General features: G+C 43.4%; 1 protein-coding gene across 1 annotated transcript in view; it reads left to right on the top strand.

Moving 5' to 3' along the window:
* The window catches only part of LOC146350115 (CD99 antigen-like), a 53,960-nt gene extending 36,738 nt beyond the window's left edge, over window positions 1–17,222 (top strand). Inside the window, exons 9-11 of the mRNA XM_084844274.1 lie at window positions 2,551–2,661; window positions 2,942–2,995; window positions 4,919–17,222. Of these exons, the coding sequence (XP_084700400.1) occupies window positions 2,551–2,661; window positions 2,942–2,995; window positions 4,919–4,947 (194 nt within the window). The 3' untranslated portion in view covers window positions 4,948–17,222. The remainder of the gene's footprint in view (window positions 1–2,550; window positions 2,662–2,941; window positions 2,996–4,918) is intronic.
* Window positions 17,223–23,730: the final 6,508 nt, after the last annotated feature.

Raw genomic sequence — 23,730 nt, 5'->3', positions numbered from 1 at the left:
TGTAGTTACATAGTTTAACTCACTGTAGCACCTGTCTTAACAGTGGAGATTGTCATACTGCATGAGCGGCAGTCCATATGCCTCACCTTTGCCTTTTGTTTCCTTGTTCAGGAAGTCTGTTGTTGATAGAACTATTCGCTGTTGTTCTCCTCCACATTCAATTGATAGTCTAATTAAGGGATGTGAAGGCTTTTTAAACAAAAAAAACGCCACTTTTCCCCAGGGTCTTTTATTTGTTAGGAAAAATGGGGGTAGGGGATTTCTTTTCCTCGAGGCCTTCATATCTCTCACCGTAAGATTTAAAAAAGCGATATCCAAAATAGATTTTTAAGGCCAAAATACCTTCACCTCACCCTAGAGTGTTTCAGGACTTGGTGTCCTATAGGAAAGGCCATCCTATTGATCCTATAGTACTAGACTCTTAATGTCAGGTTAGGTAGCTCCTCCTCCTCTTTGATGGTTCTGTCACACCTCTGCTTCCAACCCATCCCTACCCATCCTGTACACTCCGCATCGAGATCAGCCCTGTAAGTCTTAATTTGTATTGCACCGGTAGAGATTCGAGGTCATCCTGTGACTCCCCACAGTTGTTAGGAACTTGTTTTCGCCACATGGTTCCACACATATCCCTCCTTTTGAGCAGTGTTCGTGAGCATTTTTAAGGGAAGAAAGAGAATTGATGAGCTTGCTTCTGAAGTCCTCACAGTTGTCATGGTTACTTCAAACACTGAGCCATCACTTCCTGTTGAGTGTGTTGAGAAGCTGGGCAGGCAGTGGTGAGTGTTGGACTGTGTAATCCCATGTCTGGCTTGAACTTTGGTGTTCCTGGGGTGGTCCACAGTGTGTCACAGCATTTTGTGCCACTCATCCTGCCAGTGCCTCAGCCTCAGTACCTGCCAGTGCCTCAACCTCAGTGCCTCAGTTTCAAGATCATGTTTAAAAGCATGAATTTTTGGACTAATAATATTGAAACTAGCACTTCACAATATTTAGTTTTTAGGCTGGTATACCAACTACGCCCTTATCTGGACAGAGATAGCCTAGCTACAGTTATCCATGCTCTGATAACTTCTCGTCTGGATTACTGCAATGCGTTATATGTGGGGCTGCCTTTGAAAACCATCTGGAAACTTCAGCTGGTCCAAAATAGGGCAGCAAGATTGTTAACAGGGACTGGCCAGCGAGCTCATATTACACCAGTCATTTTCAGCTGCACTGGCTGCCAGTCCATTTCCGGGCCCGATTCAAAGTGCTGGTATTAACATTCAAAGCCCTTAATGGTTTGGGGCTAGGTTATCTGAAGGATCGCCTCCTCCCATATGTGCCTGCCTGGACCTTAAGATCATCCCCAGAGGCCCTTCTCCATGAGCCCCTGCCAAAGGAAGTGAGGCAGTTGGCTACTAGGAGGAGGGCTTTTTCTGCTGTGGCACCCCGGCTCTGGAATGAGCTCCCTAATGAGGTTCGCCTGGCACCTACACTGTATTCCTTCTGGCGCCAGGTGAAGACCTTTTTATTCTCCCAGGCATTTTAGCATTTTAGCTTTCTAGACTTTTAGCTTTGCTGTTTTAATTCTGCATGTTAAATCCCTGCACTGCTGCTAGGTTTTATTCTGGTTGTATAGTTATACTGTGCTTTCAATGCTCTCTATATTTTATATTGTTTTATTGTGTGCTGTTTGGTTTTAATTTTTGTGAACCGCCCAGAGAGCTTCAGCTTTTGGGCGGTATAGAAATGAAATGAAATGAATAAATAGTTTTTACTTTTAATGGAAAGATTCATGTTGGTTCTAATATAGCCTTTGGGGTATAACTGAACAACAGGAACTGGGGATCTTTCTCATGTAGGAAGTCAAACAATTTGTGACTCCTAGGGTGTGTAACATTTATTTCAAGTTTTGTATTGCTTGGAAGCTGCCAGGAGCTGCCTTTTTTTTAAAGAACATAAAGTAACATGCAAAACCTCTGACACTGGCTTGGTCCTGGGCTGTTTCACCAAGCAAAAACAAAGCAGGAACAGTGAACGATCAGAAGGCAGCAGACTTGCTCGCTGCTGTGCAGTCATGAATAAAAACAGCCCACTATCATTGTGGCATGCAAACCAGGTCTTAAAGTTGAACCTATTTTCTAAGGGTAGTATCCAGCTGTGCCCCACTTCTAGTGCTAATGATGTTGCACTAGCCTAAATCGGCACTTGAGAACATCAGAAAAGCCCTGCTGGATCAGACCAAGAGTCCATCAAGTCCAGCATTCTGTTCACACAGTGGCCAGCCAGCTGCTGCGTGCAATGCTTGCGCAATGCAACTAACTCTTGCTAGGGCAACAGAGGAAAACGGCGATTTGTAGTGCTGTGTCATTACTGGTAGCACTGGGGCACGGTTGGATACTACCTTAAGGCTCAAGTCTCATTCTCTCGTATGAGAAAAAGCCCCATTGAAACTGCTTTGGATTTGCCTGTGCAATGAATTGCTAATAGCTCACCACTCACCCCAGTTTATATATTACTCTTCAGAGATTAAACCTGCTTTATAACTGGAGGAAAATGTTTTCACAGGTTCTCAAGGAATGCTAGCTGGCATTATTAGCTCAGTAGTTGTGGCAATAGTTGGGGCTGCATCGAGCTTTATAGCTTATCAGAAGAAAAAGCTCTGCTTCAAAGCTAGTGGTAAGATTTAATGTTGTGTCTCGTTTTTTGTTTTCAAATGTTGCCTATAACGTTTCCCTAAACTTAATCGTGACAGGAGATCATTCTTTGATGGGCGGGGTGGGGAGCATCTATAGAATAACTGCCTTATTGCCTCAGTACTACACTAGGATTCTGTTTTTCACTGTAATCAGAGGCCTACAGTATGAAATTGATCCTGCAGCATTAGGTAAAACGTGTGAGCTGAATACTCTTTATGACGCATAAATGTGAGGTCTCTTAACTATGTTCGTCTCTGCAGATCAAGAGAATGTTAATATGGAAAGCCAACAAGGAGCACACACAGAGCCACCTGGTAAGGAATCCTGTTAATAAAAACAGAACTTGTGTATTATTATTCTTATGCTTACAATTGCCATCCCTAAGAAACTCAGAGTGTCTTGCATATGAGATTCTGTGCAGTCTCCCATCTAGGCAGCTTACAGGGCCAGTCCTGCTTAGCTTTAGCAGTTTGCCTTCAGACAAATACCAAGTATCTTCTGTTTCCTCTGAAAAGAGTGGCTTAAAACATCTATAAAAACATTTTATAGATGTTTTACAGTTTTTATATCTTTTGTTATTATAATATTGTTACTTGCCTGTAAAGTGTGTGGTTCTTTCCTGATCTCTTATTTCTTTTTGGTTTCTATTGGTCAGGGAATTATCTCTCTGGTTAAACCTTAAGTCTGGATCCAACACAATATGTGTTATGGGTTGCATTCGTTGTTCTATCCTGTTGTATAATTTAGATAATTCAAAAAGTTTGCCGATTTAATTTTTTATTTACTTTTTGGTGCTTAATCAAAATTGTGAAGCTTACGTAATTTTCTAAAGTAAAAGTGTAAGGAACATTTGCTGCAGGAAAAAAAAATAGAATATGAATGGTTATGATGTTCAGTGGTGTGTATTTAAGCTAAAGATTACAAGGCTTAAGCAACAAATTGTGTGCAGCACAATCCCACGGAGGTCTACTCAGAAGTAAGTCCCAGTGTGTTCAGTGGAGCTTACTCTACAGTAAGTTTGTTTAGGATTTCACCTTTAATTGGGGGGAAATGATACTGACTGTAACGTTGGTCATTCTGGTGGAATGCGTTGGAAGTCTGACAGCAGCCCCCTTATTATTAGACCATGGATTAGGCCAAAAAAGCAAAGCTTAGTAGGAATTGGCATTAGGAAAATGTTAACAGAATTTGAACAGAGTTGAAGTTGTATGAAAGCAAAGTGGAACCAGGAAAGAGGAACTTTGCTGGTGAACTGTTGTGTGGAACAAAGAAGCTCGCTATAAAAGAGAGCACAAGACAGCAACTTTTTCTTTTGTTTGTGTTCATTACTATGATAGTGCAAATTCAGAACATTCTATCTCCATAGTGCAGGGCCGCTGCAACTACTGAGAGGCCTTGTGGGGCTTGGAATGACTGAGAACTGATGTATTCTCCATGTCCGTGACTACTGGGAACTTTTAACCTTAGGTTGGCGTGATGGCAGAATGCTTTAGCTAATGGTTTGAAAGCAACCCTTTTGTCCTCTGGTGATTTGGTCGATGAACCACTCTGCTTGAAAGCACAAAGTTTGGAGCAGCAGTGCGCTCCTAGAAGGAGCTGCAATGCACAGGACTTCTTTGTGAGATGGTCCATTCATTTCAATATGGGGAATGGGAGTGGGGCAGCCTTTTCGTTAGGCTCTCCATGTGTGGATTAGTGCTCATGGAAGAGGTGGTGATATAGTGACAAGACTGTTGGAGTTAAACCTAGGAGACATGGGTTCAAATCCTGGTTGAGAAACAAGCTGCTTATGAGAATGGGCCAGTCAACATTATCTTTCAGCTAGCCTACCACATAGGTTTCCTGTGAAAATAACAGGTTAGGAATGCCGTGTATGTCACCATGAGCTCTTCAGAGGAATGGTGGAATAAAAAGTCATAACTCAACAGATTGAGCTCTGAGTGCTGAAGCAAAGTTCTGCCTGTCAGCATTCTCAAAACATAGTTTTCTCCAAAGCCCTTCAACTTCAGACAGCCTGCACCTAACTAGCTGAAACTCTTTGGAAAGGAAAGGGGATCTGTACTTACTAGGGAGGAAGGGATTTCTGCCTACAAGGAAGTTAGTTCCATTGAACACATTGGGACTTATGAGACTGAACTATAAGCAGTTTGAGCAGCAGCCTGTATTTTTTACTCTCTTGAGGTATTTATAATAGGAGAGTATATAGCTATTAATCAGTTTCTTTTCCTCCCTTTTAGTTCAACGTACACTTCTGCAGAAACAGTAGTGAACATTAAGATGAAGAGAAGACCAGAAACTGGATAGAGAACCTGCATATTTCCCTGAATATACATTTCAAGAAGAAGAAATGAGTTGCAAAGTAGAGTTAAAACAGTCCTGTTGAAACATCTTTTGAAAGGAAGAAGGATGTTTTAATGAATCCCAGTAGTTGTACCTGTGGTTTGCCGTTGGAAACTCAAAAGTTGTGCTCTGGCAGATTATTCACTTTAAAGCATATTTTTGTTGAAAATGGTTGCCTTTCTCTGAAGTCTTGTTTTTTGCCTTGTGGCAAGAACCTTAAGGTTGGGGGAGATGTTAGTGTATATACTAGCAAAATGCCTTTTGGCAGGCTGGGTACTGGGGGAGTATGGACCACAGAGACGTGCAGTGCATCTTTGCATACGAGTTACACATCACACTCTTTTGCAGGGTCCTTATAGTAAGGGTCAGGCTACTCAGTTGTTGGGGATGGAGTGCATGTTTGCCCTCACATATCAGTGCCCTGAAGTGGAGCATTTTACTTTTTCCCCATAGGAGTATAGTGCAGCCATCCATATATATGGGAAAGAAGTCAGGTTTTGCATTCACTGGCATGGGAGCTTAACTTTGTCCTTGGTGAACCCAGCTACTAAGAATCAACTCTGTTTCCATCTGCATAGCTGTATCCTGGCTTCTGTTTTTTTGGTTACATTTAGAATATTGGGTATCGGCTCTTATATACACATGTTTGCCTTCCAGGAAATAATTCAAGTCTAATGGCCTTTTTGATTTTGAAGGAACATTGTACCTTTGCCTTTCTATACCATACTTTCGAAGTGAAGGTATAATACATGTTGCCTTAATAATTCTCACTTGAAACTGATTTTCTAAGAAAAATCCTTTCTAGTACATGTTGCACTTAGGGTCTGTTGAATGCAAAATATGTAATTACTCCATTGGATTAAAATCTAGATATGGCAATTGAAATACAGTCTGTCTTCGTCCTCCCCCCTCCCCCAGATTCCTTCTGGCAGTAAAGCCATGCCTATGCAATTGTATAAACTGGCTCACAGATACCCAACCACAATTTCTGAACCTGAATTGCGTTATACTAGAATACCAAAATTAATTTAGGGTTAAGGTTAATTATCAGTTAAAACTGCGTGATGGCATGTGCCTCTGACTATGGGATTGCCTCTTCATTATTCACAAGTGCCTTATCAGCTCTTTGTTTTGTTTTCCCAAAAAGTTAACATTCTTGTGACTACTTAGCTATATTTTTCAACAAATAGATGATACATTTCTGATAATAAGGCTTATTTGTCCAGCTGCAGATGCCTTAAGCATTACACCTTAAAGTGCCATTAAGAAAACCTGCAGCAAGCAAATAATTGATCCGAACAATGTGCACTTCATATTGATTCATATTTAATGGAGAGAAAGGCCTTGATAATGGCCATTGGGAGCATGTAAATGGACTATTTTCATTAGATGGAACAATGCTTAACAATTCTTTAGATAGAACAGTTTATTGGATGGAACAATCCCTGTTTCTATGCTTTCAGTTTTAAAATTGTGGCCTAAAATTTGTAGTAACTGACAACAAATAAGAAACTGCCTACATCATGAAATGTTAAATCCAAAGTGTTACTTTTTGGTAACTCATAGTTTTTAGCTAACCATTGTGCCAATTTAAATTTAACCAGTTATCACAAGAGGGATTTCCGTATGCTTGGCCTTCTAGAGCAAAACAATATTCAGTGGCAATTTCCTATTTAAACTTGATGAAAGCTAGCTACGTAGATCTTTAAATCACATTTAAAGATCTACTGATGCATAGATCTTTAAATGTGCCCCCCTCATAGTGCATACAGTAAACAAAAGGTCAGTTTTCCAACACATTATCAACTGAGATAGACGTATGTTCTGCACCAAATGCGTGTCTTAATAAATTTGGGTCCTAAGCATGTTTAGAGAGAAAAAAGTGCTACAGTTCTAGCATTTCTCACCCACGCTGGGAGTTGTAGGACTTTTTCCTGTCTGTAAACATGCATAGGACTGAGCCCTTAATAAGAATATTGCATTTTGAAGCAAGGTGTATGTGTGAGACAGATGATTGCAAATTGCTTTTACTGAGTGGTAATGCTTTTTATATGATACTCATTGTGTAAACTAGAAGCAATGCTAAACTTAAATATTTGACTGCTGCTGATTCCTGAAAACGTTTCCGTGTTATTCCTTAAAAATAGGGGCTTATCCCAAAACACACTCATTCATATTTTGTCACAAAGGTAATAAATCGTTCTGAATTTGGGCCCAATCGCTCAGTGTATGCATATTTTACTTGGAAGAAGGTTCCGAAATTTCAGTACAGCTTACTTCCAAGTAAGTGTGTAGGATTGGCTGAACTCTTTTATGTGTACTTGGAAGTAAACTCCATTAGACTCAGTGAGACATAGATCATAGAACCATAGGGTTGGAAGGGGCCTACAAGACCATCGAGTCCAACCCCCTGCTCAATGCAGGAACCGTGATTCCCAGGCTGTCTTCCATCCAAGTACTAACCAGGGCTGACCCTGCTTAGCTTCCAAGATCAGACGAGATCAGGCACATCCAGTCCTTTGCTTCTGAAGAAATGTGTGCGATCAGGCCATTCATCTCTATAATGTGAAACATTGTCATAGTTCATCCCAATAGTGCTTTGTGTACATTACATGGTAAATCAACATAAAATATATCAAAAGCTATTTGGGTGTGTTCAGTTTTCAGCTACAATTATGACTCCTTAGATTGCGAGAACCTCTAAGAATTTGGTAATTAAGACCTAATTGTGATTTTTTTTAATAAACAAAACTAAAATAATTTGTTGGTGTGTAAGTTTTTAAGGGAATAGTTCAACTCTAGCCAAAACAAAGAAGAGTGTTTTTTAGAAGTGAATTTTTAATTGATAATCCACAAGTATAATTGGAAGCTTGTGGACTATGACTATCCATTTGCTTTGTTCCTTAAATCAGATGGTGTTTCGACTTCTTTTGAAAGGATGTACCTAAGCTAGGGATGCTGGAGAAGTTTGAGACGGGCTAAAATAAGCTCAGATTTCTAAGAAACCGACCTGTGGAATCCGCTGCAGAGCAACCCCTTCAGGTCACGTGGAGTCCATGGACTTTCAGATGTTTTGTTACTTTCCTGAAATGTACACATTTATTCGTAGGAAAATACGCAGATTTCTGCTGAGGAAAAGTTGAACGGAATGAAGGACAATACCCTAAATGTTACATACTAAGATAAATTGTGTGAATGTTTACAAAACTTCTTACGTAATTATTTTTATATTTTTCCACATGACGAAAAAGAATCGCATCCATCTGTGAGTGGATGATGGAACCAAAGGCACCAGACAATCCGCGAAACACAGATGGGGCAGATTTTACATAGTCCGTACATCCCTAACCTAAGCTAGGAGTAGGCAATGGGGCTTGATATAGCCTCCAGCAAAGCCTTCAATTGCAAGGAATGCAAATACACACACTTCTACCTGCTTTTCTCCATTCAAGCCAAGGTGCATGAGCAGTACTTATAAGCAATAGAATTCTTGTTTTATGCACCTCAGTTGTTCACCTCAGTCAATTTTGTTTATATCCCACAACTCTTCTATGGGAGGTCAAGGTGGCGTATGTAGGGTTCCCAGATCATCATCATTCAGACAGACTTGCAAAACTTCAGCCAGTTTGCCGCATCATGTGCCTTCTGACCATGCTCTGGGACTTCTATTTGAGTCACAGATGGGATGAGCAGCTGAGGAAGTCGGTGCCATTTTGCTAATCTGTTAATGAGTACCTGAGAGATGGGCAGTGAAAGCCTTGGTTGTCACTCTCGTTGTGGTGACTGGAAGGGTTTAAAGAACCATGGCCTGTCCTTGGTCACTGAGCAGGACTGAGGTAGAGGGCAGAGCCAATGTTGCTGGCCCCCTTGGTCTTGGTTCAATTCAAAGCTTTGCCTCGATAGGGGAAAAAAATAGCTGCCAACCAAGGAAACACACTTTCACTACAACCTTAAGCAGGGCCTTGTGTACGCTATGATAAAAAGTAATGTGCTGACTTATACCAAATTCTGCAATCTCTCTTCAATCATGCAATGTAGGCACAGGTGCTATAAATATTTACAATGAGCACAGCTCTGGATGCAACTCACACTGGCCTCCACCCAGATTGAGGAGCCTTATTTGCTCTGGAGAGTGCTTTGCTCTGTTCTACCAGAGCAAAGCACTCTCCATACCAGCTTGTGCCTGGCCTCTTTCTCCCTCTTCTCTCCCTGTCCCCACACCCTCTGCAAGTCAACCAACACCAGGCTGGCCAGCCCGGTGAAAGAGCCTTGCGCAGATGGTACTTTCAACAAACAGGGCCCAGAATGACTCAGTGCCAGCACCCATGCCACTTGTTGATTCTTCTCTCCCTGCCTCCCCCCATGGACAAATGTGTGTCCCTCCCGGGGCAGGGGAGCACCATGAATCCTGCTTGATGTGTTGCTACTCACCAAAAATGGATTGGAACCGAAGCCCTGTATCCTGACCTCTTGAAATCCTGCCCACCTCCTCAGACAGCTGCCCAGTTCTGTGACTTCACTAGGCACTCCCAACAGACTTCCTAGCACATGACAGCAGCTATGCCCCACTGATAGTTTCCAAATCAGATAACAAATCTCAGTAATATGGGCCATATTTTTCATACATGGGCTTAGTCCCCAATATCTGCAGAATACCATCCCCCACCTCCATACGTAGCTCACCATATCATGCTCTTCAGTGTGAGCCCAGCTCAAATGCCATCTCCTATCAAGGTGAATAACTACAGCTTTAGTCTGTTATATAATAGTGGACCTGAGCCTTCAGAATGGCTTTCTGGGAGAGGCCTGTTAAGGTGTGTCCTGTTTTTCTAGAGTAGGGTGGGCAACCTGTGGCCATATTTTCCCTTCTCCGGACTAGGGGCTGCATCACTAAAATTAGGCAGTACGATAGCAAAAAAGGCAATTTTACTTAAAACTACCCTTTTTTGCTGTTCCCAACACCACCATAGCACATGGGGGGGGCGCAAAAGTCATGGGGTCCATGTGTTGCTTATTCCTCTTCTATAAAAAGTGCAAGGCCCATCCATTTGCATGGACATTTAGTGGCCAACAATGAAAAAACAAGTTGACTTAGTCTTCTCTTTAAAAAAAATATGTTTTAATAGGTTTTGATTTATAATGTATTACTAATACTTTATTTCTTTTTCTTTTTTTTGTAAACCTCAGCTGGCCAGAGAGATGAGATGTGAATATTAAAAAAAAAAACCAAACCTTTGCTCCTTCAGGATCTTGAAGAGCAGCAGGGTCAACCGATGTGGGATATAATATAAGAAAGTTCTTTATTTCTGTATAAACCATGTATAATTCTAAATAGCCCATATCAAGATGATGTTCTCTAAACAGATGGCAACAATAAGTATAAAAATGTTTGTCAAATTAAGGACTAGGCTTGCTGAAAATGCTCCTTGAAAGATCAACAGCATTTCAACTATTCCTCTCAAAAACACAGCATCTTTATTATTGTTGTTTTTAGGCAAAAATATGCATGCTCAATTTGCTGCATTAATGCCCTTAATCTCCTCTCTAGAGAGAGACAAAATCACAACATTAATGAAAGAAATGTGCCAGATCCTACATGGACTAACTAGAACTAATTATTTTTTCTCCTTCTCCAGGTTGGAAGCCTAAACCAAGAGAACAGATGCTGTAAACATTACTGCTACAGGGTTCCATTCTATCCTTATATCAGTCAGGTGCGTACAGTATCAGGCTCAGGATTATCCTAGGGATGGTGGAGAATTCCGCCACGGATCTCAGTGAGGCCGAATGCCCATGCATTTGACCCCCGGAATCCATGGCGGAACGAAGCCCCCCCGCCCCACCACCCTGCGAAAGGCGCGCGAAATGGAGCACCTACCTGGTGCCGTTCATGCTGCTTTGCGAATGGCAGCTGCGTCTGTGGCCGCCATTAGCTTCACGATTTTTCTCCATGATAGGCTACGTAAAGACTTACGTAGCCTATCACGGCTAATGCAGGGACGCCATTTGCGTCCCTGCAGAGGCCATGATAGGCTACGTAAATATTTATGTAGCCTATCACGAGAAAAAGGGACGCATATGGTGGCTGCCGTAGGTGCTGCCATTTGCGTTCCCTTTTTTTGGCCGTGATAGGCTACGTAAATATTTACGTAGCCTATCATGGCAAAAAAAGGGAACGCAAATAGCAGCAGCTACGGCGGCCACCATTTACGTTCCTCTTTTTCGCCGCCATTTGCGTCCCTGCGCAGCCCAGCAGCGGCCGGATGTCGCTGCGGGCGGCCCCAGCTGGCGGCTCCGCAGAGTCGCTGTGGAGCGGAGCCAGCCGGCAAGGATTTCAGGGGGAGGGACGGAGCACCTGCACCCCACCGCGGATGTCCCGAAATGAAACAGGTAAGCCGTTTCGTACATCCCTAGATTATCCTTTCTCCATTATAGGGAAGGAAACAGTCACACAAAATTCCAGCTGACAAAGCCAAACCAGCACCCTCCAGGTTTATTCTTCCAGCCTTGCAATCTTGAGTTGCTACAGGATCCTCCACAAATTCAAAGAAATCAAAATACTTACAACCCCTTTATGGTGGAAGAACACCAAAAAATTGAAAATGATTCTAAAATAACTATCCTCGTGATTTTTGCAAGCTTGGTGAATCATAATGCAAACATTTTTACTTCAAAAAAAGCGTTTTTTTGTGCCTCGTTTTGACACCTAAAGTTTTTAACAGGCATAGAAGTTTTTTCAGACTACTTTTAAATTTTAATCATGTCCAATTATATAATAGCATTTCAAAATATACTACTATTGGCTCCTCAGCCATTGATGATTGTTGTTATTATTTTTAATAAAAAGATCCAGTCTTATCCTTACAGGTCCACACCTTTACTCCTCTGATTAGTAGCGCGTTGTTGAACAATAAGATAATAGAGGTTTTAAATACCTCTATTCTGCTCTCAGATGTGGGGAAGTAGACTATAGACTACTGGACCTGAATCCCTGAATAAAGCATATTGGGATCACAATTATTTGCCTGAATAAATAAAATGGTCTGAAACGCAGGATATAATAATAAAGAAATGGGCTGGAGGTTACAAGGTAATTTTCCAGAAAAAAGTACTTGTCGGAAAGTTACTGTACATGGCAAAAGAAGAAATACACAGACTGGTCAATGCAGATAAGAACTTCATGAGTTAAAGAAGACCATTTTTTCTGCAAAAGGATGTAGTGGTCTCTTCCTTCAAAATCATACAAACCGGTCTGTCCACTACTTCTGTGACAAATCATAGAAGTACAGTGAATTAAATCCGTTAGATTTAAAACAACCTATTTGGAAACATCGGTTAGGTATTTTAAAATCACCAAAAAGACTGTATTGCAGTGTGCAGCTCTCATGACAGAGACTGATATATCCTTACAAAAAGTTTTTTTTTAAGCAAATACTACATTTTGTGTTATGAATACATGAAACACAATGTTTCATACACTCAGTTGTGTATTAAAGAGCACGGGTCTTAGAAATATATTTCAAGGAAGCAATGCAGTATTTCTCTTCATGTATTTTGTGTATAGTCTGAAGTTATTTTAATTTAAAAGAATAATGTAAGTGACCAGCTTGTTACTGGAAGAACCAACAAAACAGCAATCTGTTGTAATTGTGTTTTGCGTGCCCTCCCTTATGTGCGCCATCACTTCCTTGCAACTGACCCTAGCTTTCTAAAGTGTATTACTGAACTGATGAGACACTAGAGTAAAACCCAAAGCACTGTAAACTATTATCAGAAAAGCCATGAACATTGCCTAGGAAGAGAGTGAAAAGTTTAGAAACGCTGAACTTTTTAGTTTTAATACAAGTTCTATAGATATTTAAGTTGTTGCTAGAAATAATAATGGCAAGACCAAAAGAAGATCCTTAACTACAAAGAATAAAGAAGAACGTCTATAGAATACGGCATAGAAGTCTTAATGTGTTCTCAAAACCATGGCAGTTTTTGTTTTGAAGTTTTCACAAAAAGTGTTTTCCAGTATTTTATTGCAGCATCTGCAAGACTAAGATCAAATTTCCAAAATCAGCCTACAAGCACAGCATCAGAAGGGAACCTGTGACAATGTTTGCTGGAATACATGAGCCCTCAATTATCTATTCTTGGTCCTTCAAGCTTCAACCCCAGAGACTGGAGTGATCTCTTCATAGCTGATTTTGCTGACTTAGTGGAAGTTCAAGAGAAGAGCCAACAGCCTCTTGGAGATCCTGAGCCCATTTCAACAGATAATTCCAGAGAGAAGGTGTCTAATAGTCAGCTAGTCGACCACAAGAAGATCCTTGATGACCTCGTTAACTTGCTGCATTTTTAAAGACTCCAGGGGCCAATCTACACAGCCGATTTAATGCGGTGGTAGAGTGCATTGGGCTCATTTGCAACAGACGACGCTGTTGCCAATCCACTGCTATCCTGCTGTATCCATCCTGAAAATGCGCATTTTCGGAAAATCCTTTTCTTCAATGTGGTGCCAGAGTGGTTCCACAGCAGTGTGCTCCATTCCTCCACATTAAATCCTGGGCGTGCCTCTGTGACCTGCAAGTGACGTGGTCAAGGGGTGGGGCTGCCCTCCCCAATTCCCTCTTTTTCCTCAGTTGCAGTAGGGCTCCATTCACAATCAGTGGCCTCCTTTTCCCATTCATAATAGCAGTAGCACTGTTTCATTCACAATAATGAAGTAGCCTGTTTATATATAGTGAACAATAAAGAATACACAGAGGTGAAGGAGAAAGAGCAGCCGGTAGCAAAAGCCTGCACCTGCGGTATTTTGCAGACACATTATTGAAATACACCTACAACTTCGCAGTGGTGCGATACACCTACAGCTAAGGAATACCCAAAAGGAAGGAGAGAGGATGGCCAGACTCGGTATTTTGCAGTCGTGATACACCTGTAACTTCGCAGGAACGATACACCTACCCAGAAGAGAAGGAGAATACCGAGGAATACCCAGAAGGGAAGGAGAAAGGGAAGCTGGTACAGCAAGGGAGCGTGGACAGGGCTGGGAACAAACCTCCCTGATCAAGGAATCGCGCAGGGTTGGCCTTCAGCAGAACACAGCAGTTTGCTTTCTCAATTCACAGATAGCAGCTGCTGATTCACATCTCTCTCCCCTTCGGAACAGTCCCCTGTGTGTGTGATTTTCCTGTGTGTTTTTGGGGAGGAGGAGGAGGCTTAGTTTGTGTCAGGAAGCAAAGGCAGCAGCAACAGTAGCTGTTGCTGCTGACTTGAGAGTACTAGCAGAGGGAGGTAATTCCAGTGCGGGACCTAGGCACCTGTCTGCCCGCCAGTTGGTCCATCCCTGGGCTTCAATATTGGTGGTTCACAGTCGGTGGATGCGAGGGTGAGAAGTGTAGGGTAAAGTATCCAACATTACTCATCTCTTCCATTAAACTACCCTGAGCAGTGGAGCATGGAAAGAGGCGGGAGCAAGCCTCTCTCACCGGCTGAGCAGCATCTATGGGGTTGATAAGGTTTACTTCTACTAGTGGGACTCCACCCATCCAACTGCAAAGTAAGGCAGATTAAAGTGCAGTTTGACCTGTGAAAAGCAGGTTTTAAGGTAGTGTTTACACTGCACTTTTTGCTTTGTATGCCTGGGACGGACCAAAAGCGATTTCATGACAATCTGAATAATACTGGAAGCTCTTCTCATTCTTTTTCCATGTAGACTCCTCCCAGATCTGTATGGAAAGATAGTGTTTCTACCATTCAAAACGCCAGGTGCCTTATGAATAAGTCTTCTGGAAGAATTTGTGCCACCATTTTATAATTCCCAATTTCTATGGATTTTGAAGCAAAATCTGCCCCAAGAAGATTTTTTCTCCTTCAGTGTTGATCAGCAATAGAATTTGGCTACACTATCATCTAGTAATGTTTTTTAAAAGTACGCTAGACTAATCTTATAAAATCTTGATATTGTAATGCTTTCTAATATGTTATGAATACAATAAATCTTATCAAGGGGGATGTCACAGAATATGACTGTAACATGATTGTTGATAAGAATTCATTGTATTTCATAAGAGTGCTGTTCATAATAACCTATGTATGCTAACTGTAAGTGATTAGTAATAGATGTCATTAGTTCTGCATGTGTTGTGAGTACTGGAAAGTATTCTTGGAAAGGAGGCAAAAATGCTTGCCACAAGTGAGTTGGTTAATTCTTGGATGGAAACAGCTCATTACCTCATGGAGAAATAAACCTTCACAAGGGTGCTTCTAGGGTCACCAGTAAATCTGGCTGCATTTAGGGCCCTCCTGAGGTCATGAGTAGAAGCTATGACTAAGTCCAAAAAGTCAAGGTGCACAGATGTGTGTTTAAGATAAAAGAACTAGAGCCCAATTAAGGTTAGATGAACTTAGGCTGAAGTTATCAACTTAAGGGTTATCGAAAGCAAAGGTTTGATCTGATTGCCATGAGAGATCCTGGGAGAATGAGAAGCCTAGCAAATATGATTACCTAAGCTCTGCAAACCATGCTTGCCAGATAGGTAACTACAAGATCTTGATGACTGTTTTGTTGTCAGAGGAATGGAATACTAAGAATATGCTAGGCGCTATTTCTTTTATGCTTCTAATCCTCCTAATTGCATTGCATGTAGTAACACGTTTTGCTTGTTTTTTTATCATTACAAAGTTTTGTTATTTAATTGTTTAAGCAATACATATATGTCTTAAGCTACCATTTTATGTTATTTGGCTTGAAAGAAGTTTCAGGGACCACAACCCATATAAATTAATTCTTGAAGCCCAAAAAACTCAGCTGGGATTTATACATTTCTTATTGAGTGGGATCTGTCCATACAGCCACTGTTTTCTTCCATGGTCAGGTGAATCACAGGGCTTTTTCACACAGAGCTTTTATTCTGCTATTGAGATTGGTTACTCACGGAAATTTGCAGGCCCCTTAGATGATGGGGTGAACCTCCAGGGCATCTTCCGCACTAAATGACTTCTTTCCATTTTTTTAAAGATCAGATAATGAGCTATCAAATTACAGCACTTGAGTTCTGCTTGAATTCCCTCCTGAAAAGAGGAAAGCCCACAATAAGAGGGGTTAGTCCACAGCGCCATCTAGCGGCTGTATAATTAAACATATGGAAGATTCAGATAAGGGGGGGGAGACATGTGCATAAAGGGAATCCGTAGTGATACTGCATTGAAAACGGAAGCAGAAAACCTCATTTTAAATGCAAGATTTTAGGCTGGTGTAGAGATGGTTATAGACACACTTCTTCAGAGAAGAGAAACAAGCTAGTTGGATGGAGCAGGAATGGGTCTCCCATCTCACTGTGTCTAATCCTGAAGGTTTCATACAGCCTTCATGACTAGTAGCCATGACATGAAGTTCACTGGGTGTCTCCCAGCCTAGCCTATTTCACAGGGTTGTTGTTCAGGATAAAATGGAGGGAGGAGAGCCTTGTATTCCAACTTGAGCTCCTTGAAGGAAAGGTAGGATATACACATAAGAAATGTAATAAAATAGACTGGGGGCCCAGTGGCCATATGTTCAGCACTATGGAGCTTTTAAATAGATCAGCATCATCTCAAGGGGAAGACCAGCTACATTAAGGGCTACCTATATTCAATGAAATGAAGGGATAAACTATAACAGGGACCTTTCCCCCATCCTCCTTTTTTGCTATCATGTTTCTCAGTTTCAAATGTTCAAAATGCAAACATGCTTAAAGCTGTGAAGGCAGAATAATATATTGGTGTGAATTGCCATACTTTGAGGAAATAGCTCTCAATGACAGAGGATTGGCTGTAAATATATATTTTATTTATTTATTTATTATTTATTATTAAATTTATTAATCGCCCATCTGGCTGGTCACCCAGCCACTCTGGGCAATGTACAACATACAATAAAAACAATTTCAAACAATAAAATTCTACAATAAAAACATTTTCTAAAATACCCTAACCCACCCCAAATGCCTGCCTGAACAACGTTTTTAATGCATGACGGAAGCTCATTAAAGAGGGGGCATGATGGAGTTCCCTAGGGAGGGAGTTCCACAGAGTGGGGGCCACCACAGAAAAGGCCCTCTCCCTCGTCCCCACCAGTCTAGCTGTCCTGGCTGATGGGACAGAGAGAAGGCCATCCGAGGCTGATCTTGTTAAGCAGCCTGTATGGTGCTGCTGGAGGCGCTCCTTAAGATAGGCTGGTCTGGAACCATATAGAGTTTTAAAGGTCAAAACCAACACCTTGAATTTGGCCCGGAAAACAACTGGTAACCAGTGCAACTCCTTCAGCACTGGAGTGATGTGATCTCGCCGGCGGCTGCCTTTAATCAGCGAGCCGCCGCGTTCTGTACCAGCTGCAGTTTCCGAACTGTCTTCAAGGGTAATCCTACGTAGAGCGCATTACAGTAGTCTAAACGAGAGGAGACCAGGGCATGTACTACCGATGGGAGCAGATGGTCGGGAAGGAAGGGGCGCAGCCGCCGTATCAGATGGAGTTGATACAGCGCTGTCCGGCTCACAGCTGACACCTGAGCCTCCATGGACAGCTGGGAGTCCAAAATGACCCCCAGGCTGCAGACCTGGTCTTTCAAGGGTAGCCGTACCCCATTCAACACCAGGTCAACATCCCCCAGCCTCCTGTTGTCTCCCACCAAAAGTACCTCGGTCTTGTCAGGGTTCAGCTTCAGCCTATTCCTCCCCATCCAGCCACTTGCCACCTCCAGACATTTGGACAGGGATTCTACTGCCAACTTTGGTGAAGATTTGAATGAGAGGTAGAGCTGCGTGTCATCCGCATATTGATGACACTGCACCCCAAACCTCCTGATGATAGCCCCCAGCGGCTTCACATAGATGTTAAATAGCATCAGGGAGAGGATGAAGCCCTGTGGCACCCCACAAGTAAGTGGCGACGGGCCCGAAACCTCCTCTCCCAGTGCTACCCTCTGGTACCTGCTGGAGAGGAAGGACCGGAACCACCGCAATACAGTGTCCCCAATGCCCAACCCCTCCAGGCAGTCCAGGAGGATACCATGGTCAACGGTATCGAAAGCCACTGAGAGGTCGAGGAGAATAAGGAAGGAGCATTCACCCCTATCCAGAGCCCTCCTCATATCTACCAAGGCGACCAAGGCCGTTTCTGTCCCATGCCCAGGCCTGAAGCCTGACTGAAATGGGTCTAGATAATCAGTTTCTTCCAAGTGTGCCTTCAACTGCACCGCCACCACCCGCTCAATCACCTTGCCCCAAAATGGCAGATTTGAGACGGGGCGAAAGTTGTTCAAAACTTGAGGATCCAAGGAGGGCTTCTTTAAGACCGGTCTTATCACTGCCTCCTTGAGGGCTGATGGCATCACTCCCTCCTCAAGGGAGGCATTCACCACCACCCTGATCCCCTCACCCAGTCTCTCTCTGCAGCTCATAATGAGCCAAGATGGGCAAGGATCAAGTAAGCAGGTGGTCAGCCTTACAGATGAAAGCACCTTGTCCACTTCATCAGAAGGAAGAAGCTGGAACCGATCGCACAAAACCGGTTTGCCACAGGCCGCCTCTTGCTCACTAACTGTATCCACAGCGTGCAAAGTAACACACCTAATCTGATCAATTTTATCTGCAAAGTGCCTTGTCAAGGCCTCACAGGAGGCCTTAGAATGCTCCAGTGGTTCCGGAGCCACAGGACCGACCAGGCTCCGGACCACTTGGAACAGCCTCCTGGGACAGCACTCTGCAGACACGATGGAGGCAGCATAATATTCCTTTTTTGCTGCCTTCACCGCCACGTGATAGGCTGAAGATACAGCTGTAGCCTGTGTCTGATCGTCTTTGGAGCGAGACTTCCGCCACTGGCGCTCTAGCCATCTCACCTCCTGTTTCAGAGCTCGTAACCGTGGATTGAACCATGGTGCAGTCTGAGCCCTGTTCAGGGGGAGAGGGCGTTTCGGAGCCACCTGATCTAATGCCCCAGTGATTGCGGCATTCCACCCACCCACCAGGGTCTCGACCGAGTGGCCGTTGGCATGCCCCAGAGAATCCCCAAGCGCGTTCAGGAATCCATTTGGATCCATAAGACGCCTGGGGCGGACCATTGTAATGGGTCCTCCACCCCTGCGGAGGGGTTGTGGAACCGAGAAGTCCAACATCACCAGATAGTGACCTGACCATGACAAGGGGGTGGTGGATATACCCCCGACTTCCAGATCACTCCCCATTTCTCCAGAAACAAACACAAGGTCTAGTGCATGACCGGCTACATGGGTGGGCCCAGTTAGAATATGGTGCAGCTCCCAGGAGGCCATGGTCTCCCTGAAGTCCCGAGGTGCTCCTGCGAGGATGGCCTCCGAATGTACGTTGAAGACCCCCAACACCAGTAAGTTAGGGGACTGTACACGCACATCAGAGACCACCTCAAGCACCTCGGCCAGGGAGTCAGTCGTGCAGCGGGCTGGACGGTACACGAGCAGAATCCCCAGACTGCCCTTCGGGCCCAACCTCCAGTACATGCACTCAGCAACCTTGGTCTCCCGGAGAGGGGGTCTGGTGAAGACCAAGGACTCTCGGTAGATAACAGCCACTCCCCCTCCCCGATCCCCAGCCCTCAGCTGCTGTGCATATGAAAATCCGGCTGGACACATGGCTGCAAGGGTTGGAGCAGCAGCCTCGGCCAGCCAGGTCTCCGTAATACATGCCAGGTCTGCACCCTCATCCAGGATCATGTCATGGATGAGGGAGGTTTTCTGGGTAACAGACCTGGCATTGCAGAGCAGCAAACGAAGGCCAGAAGATGGGGTCATGCCTCCCCCAGCCATCCTTTGGCTCTGGACAGGCCCGGAGCAGGGGACATATATTACACATCTCCCCCTTGTTCCCCTTACCTGGCATGGCCTGCCCCTAGCGCTCCGCCAGCACCTGCCACCCAGCCTCGATATCTTCTGGCCCCCAACACTCCCCCCACTGCTTCCATCAGGTGGACACATGCCCCCTCGCTCCCGCCTATTAGGCAGGCTACCCACCCCTAAAACCACAACAAAATCCCCCAGGAAAACACACACACACACACACACACACACACACACAAAACGATTAAAAATCCCCTTAAAAATAATGCCAGGCCAGAGTCCACAGGGAAGGCCAGGCGGCGGCGGCGGCAGCGGCAGCGCCTCTTCCCTGGTGATGGTGGTGGCCTCTCCTGCAGGCCCTGGCTCTCCCAGGCCACCTCAGCCAGCCAGCTTATGTAGCCCCTCCAGGGAGGGCAGGTGGAGCAGCACAGCTGGCTCAGTACCTGGGGGCCTGGTCCTGCAGGGACTGGCAGTCTGCCAGGCAGAAGTCTCCAGGAAAGGCCTGGTTACTGGAAACAGGGTAACAATGTTAGTTTATAACAAACTAACATTGTTACCGTGTTTCCAGTAATGCTAGTTCAATGTTTTGTGCTTTAATAGATGATATGCTGGTATCCTCACGATCTTTTTGTTCAGCCAGCGAATCTTACTATTCAATAACTATTTTTTAAGAATTTGCATTAGAAAAACATTTAAATCGGGGTGCATTGCAACACCTACAGATGCCAAGGTCATGTTTCGAGTTTCGACAGCTGTTTACAGGTAGCTTGTGTATAGTTTAGACATTCATTCTGACCACGCGAGTCTCAATAACTTTAATAACAGATGGGAAGTCTGACAAGAAAGTCTCCTGCACTCCCTGCTTAGTCTCTGAAAGGCAAAGATGAGAACAACTTCTCTTGGGTTTTTACGACATGTTGGTAAGAGAAATTTCCCTCTGTTATGGGCTAGTATAGAGCATATTTATGCCACACCTTGCTTGGATGTAAAATCATATGATAATTATTTCTAAGTGCTGGGTGTTTTCTCTGTGAGAAGGGAGGTGAGTTGAGGAAAGTGTTAGTTCAAGCCTTTTGACTGGCTGCAAACAGCTTGGCCTTCCCCCTTTCTCAACCTACATGCCTTTTGTTCATAGGTTAATGAAGTCAGATGTTTGTGTGTGAGAGAGAGATGTGGTGGCTGCATAACACAGCTGCCTACTCTTTATCTAGGACACTTCTGTGACTGGGTTTTGATGCTTTTCTGATGGTTTTTTTTTCCATGTGTGAGGTAGACATTTAGGACATCTTCAAGACTGGAAGTTGCAGTTCCCATGGTTGAATGGGAAAATACATATTTAACTGTTAAGTGTTTTGTTTTGTTTTTTAAACCACCACCACCACCACAACTGTAGAGCTTTAACACCTTTACTGCTTCAGGCCAAAAGAGAGAAGTGGACTACAAAACCATGGTGAAGTTGGCAGCTGCCCTTTTGTGTGCAGGTTATTTTCTCCTCACTGTTTCAGGTAAGAAGCCAACAGGCTCTTTTCTGGTTTGGCAGTGCTGGGGGTTAAATGAAGTACTGAATCCCATTTTGCTGATAATTTGTTAATGGTGTTGTACTTGCAGTTTTAGATTTCTAAAATGAAAAGTTTCAGACTCAAACCTGGTACAGAGCTCTGCTCCCTAATTATAGATCTGGAGGAAGCAGGCTGATGCCACCGGTCCATCTAATTCAGTATTGCCAGCACTGACTGGCAGTGAATTGAACCTGGGACCTTTTGCTTGCTAAGCAGGTGCTCTGCCGCTGAGCCACAGCCCTGGGGAGGTGACAGTCACTCAACTGTGTGAAAGGCACTCTGCACATAGACAGAGTGCCTTTCACACACACCATATTTATGTGTTCTATACCTGAATCCTGGCATTCAAAATCAGGGGAGGGGCAGTGGGATCTTGTTCACATTAAGATGTAGTGCACTGGTTATTTTGATTTAGCACATTTTTAATATTCATAAAATCATACATAACTCTATTCAGAAGTTAAGTAAATGCTTTAAATATGATTTCATCACAGCATAATACAGCAATTAACATTATAATCTGTCCAAAATGCGATGGAAGGAGTAATGGCCTGGATCTTGTTGAAAACTCCATCTTTGGACCCTGCTGTCCTTGGATGATTTATGAGCCAGTTCCTATTCTACCATTTTGGGGTAAAGGTTCAAGAGAGTGGCAGGTGGACAGCTCCCAGGCACTACTGGAGGAAGCTGATTATCTAGATCCCTCTGGGTTTAGACCGACTTTTAGGACTGAGATCATCTTGGTTGGCTTGACCGTTGACCAGCACTGGGAGAAAGACAGGAGGGGTGTGTGTGTGTCTGTCCTGATTCTCCTCAACATTTCAGCAGCTTTTAAATGGTATCCTTCTAGACCACCGATCTTTGCAGGGATCTTGGGGTACAGTTTTGCAGTGGCCCTGCTCCTTCTTTGAGGATGGTTTCCAGAAAATTGTGCTGGGGTACTATGGTCCCTGTCCATGAGACTTCTCCTATCAGGCCCTTCAGGATCCTTTTTTTTTAAAAAAAAATCCCCCATGCATGCTTTTTAAAAACATCTACATGAAATCTCTGGGGAAGGTCGTCCGTTGGTGAGATGCCAGCACTATGCAAATATTTGCATCAGATCCAGGTGATGCAGTCGCTTCCCAAAATGAGTCTATTAAATCAGCGGTAGACTCAATGAAGCTGAATAACTCAATGAGGCTCAGTTCTGATAAGACGGAGCTTATGACTGGGGAGGGGGAAGTCACCAGACTGGTTAGATGGGGAAATGCCTGCCTTTGAGGGGGATCATACTCTCCCTTAGGAAACAACTTGGCTACTTTAATGCCTTGGTGATCTCAGATTAGATTACTCCAATGTACTTGATATGTGGGACACAGCCCTTGAAAATTGTTCAGAAGCAACATCTGGTAGAGAATGATGCTGTCTATCTCTTCACAGGTATAGGTTGGTGAAAACACACTTGCTCTAAAACATCTGTACTGGTTAGAAGTTTGTTTCTAGGCCCAATGCAAGGTAAAGCATGAATATATAAAGCTGTACACCAGATGTAGGCAACCTGATGCCCTCCATGTTTTGAACTACAACTCCCATCAGATCCAACCAGCATGGCCAATGTTCAGGGATTATGGGAGATGTAGTCCAAAACATTTGGAGGGCACCAAATTGCTTATCCCTACTGTATACTCTTTGGAGTTCTGAGTATCTCACAGACTACTTTCTTACCTATGTGGCCTCCTCCAGGGCCTTAAGATCTACTAGTGAGGCCCTGCTGCTCCAGATTTAGGAAAATGAGGTAGCCATCTCTACTAGGAGCAGGGTTTTTCTGTGGTGGCCCTGGAGTTGTGGAATACTCTTCCCAGGGATGTACTGCCTTTTTAAAGTAAAGAGTAGCATCTAGTAGTAGTCCATTGGGAATTTAGAGATTTAACAGAGATTTTTCACTTTTGCTTCTATGTAGTTTTCATGTTTATTGTTTTAACTCTGCGTGCGTGCATGTGTGTGTGTGTGTATAATTTGTATTATTAAATTGTTGTAAACAGCCCTGTGAGCAGACTTCAGTTCAAAGGCACTCTATGAATGTAGATAGATAGATAGATAGATAGATAGATAGATAGATAGATAGATAGATAGATAGGAATAGTACGGATGGGGTGTGCTAGAAGTGAAAAGAACAGAGTAATAAAATTCAAGTGAGCTAGAAGGATCAGATAGGGTTTTAATTATTCTTGTGTTTTATCTGGCATGTTTGTGCATTTTCCTTTAGTCCCCAATAAGGCAAAATAAAAATAAGGCTGCAATCTTATACTCTCACTTACCTAGGAGTAA

The sequence above is a fragment of the Heloderma suspectum genome, chromosome 3, assembly GCF_057233095.1.
Source record: "Heloderma suspectum isolate Gila_16-S chromosome 3, 16-S_ref, whole genome shotgun sequence".
NCBI lineage: Eukaryota > Metazoa > Chordata > Lepidosauria > Squamata > Helodermatidae > Heloderma > Heloderma suspectum.
Note: the sequence above shows the minus strand (reverse complement) of the source record. Positions and strands in the feature narration are given on the sequence as shown.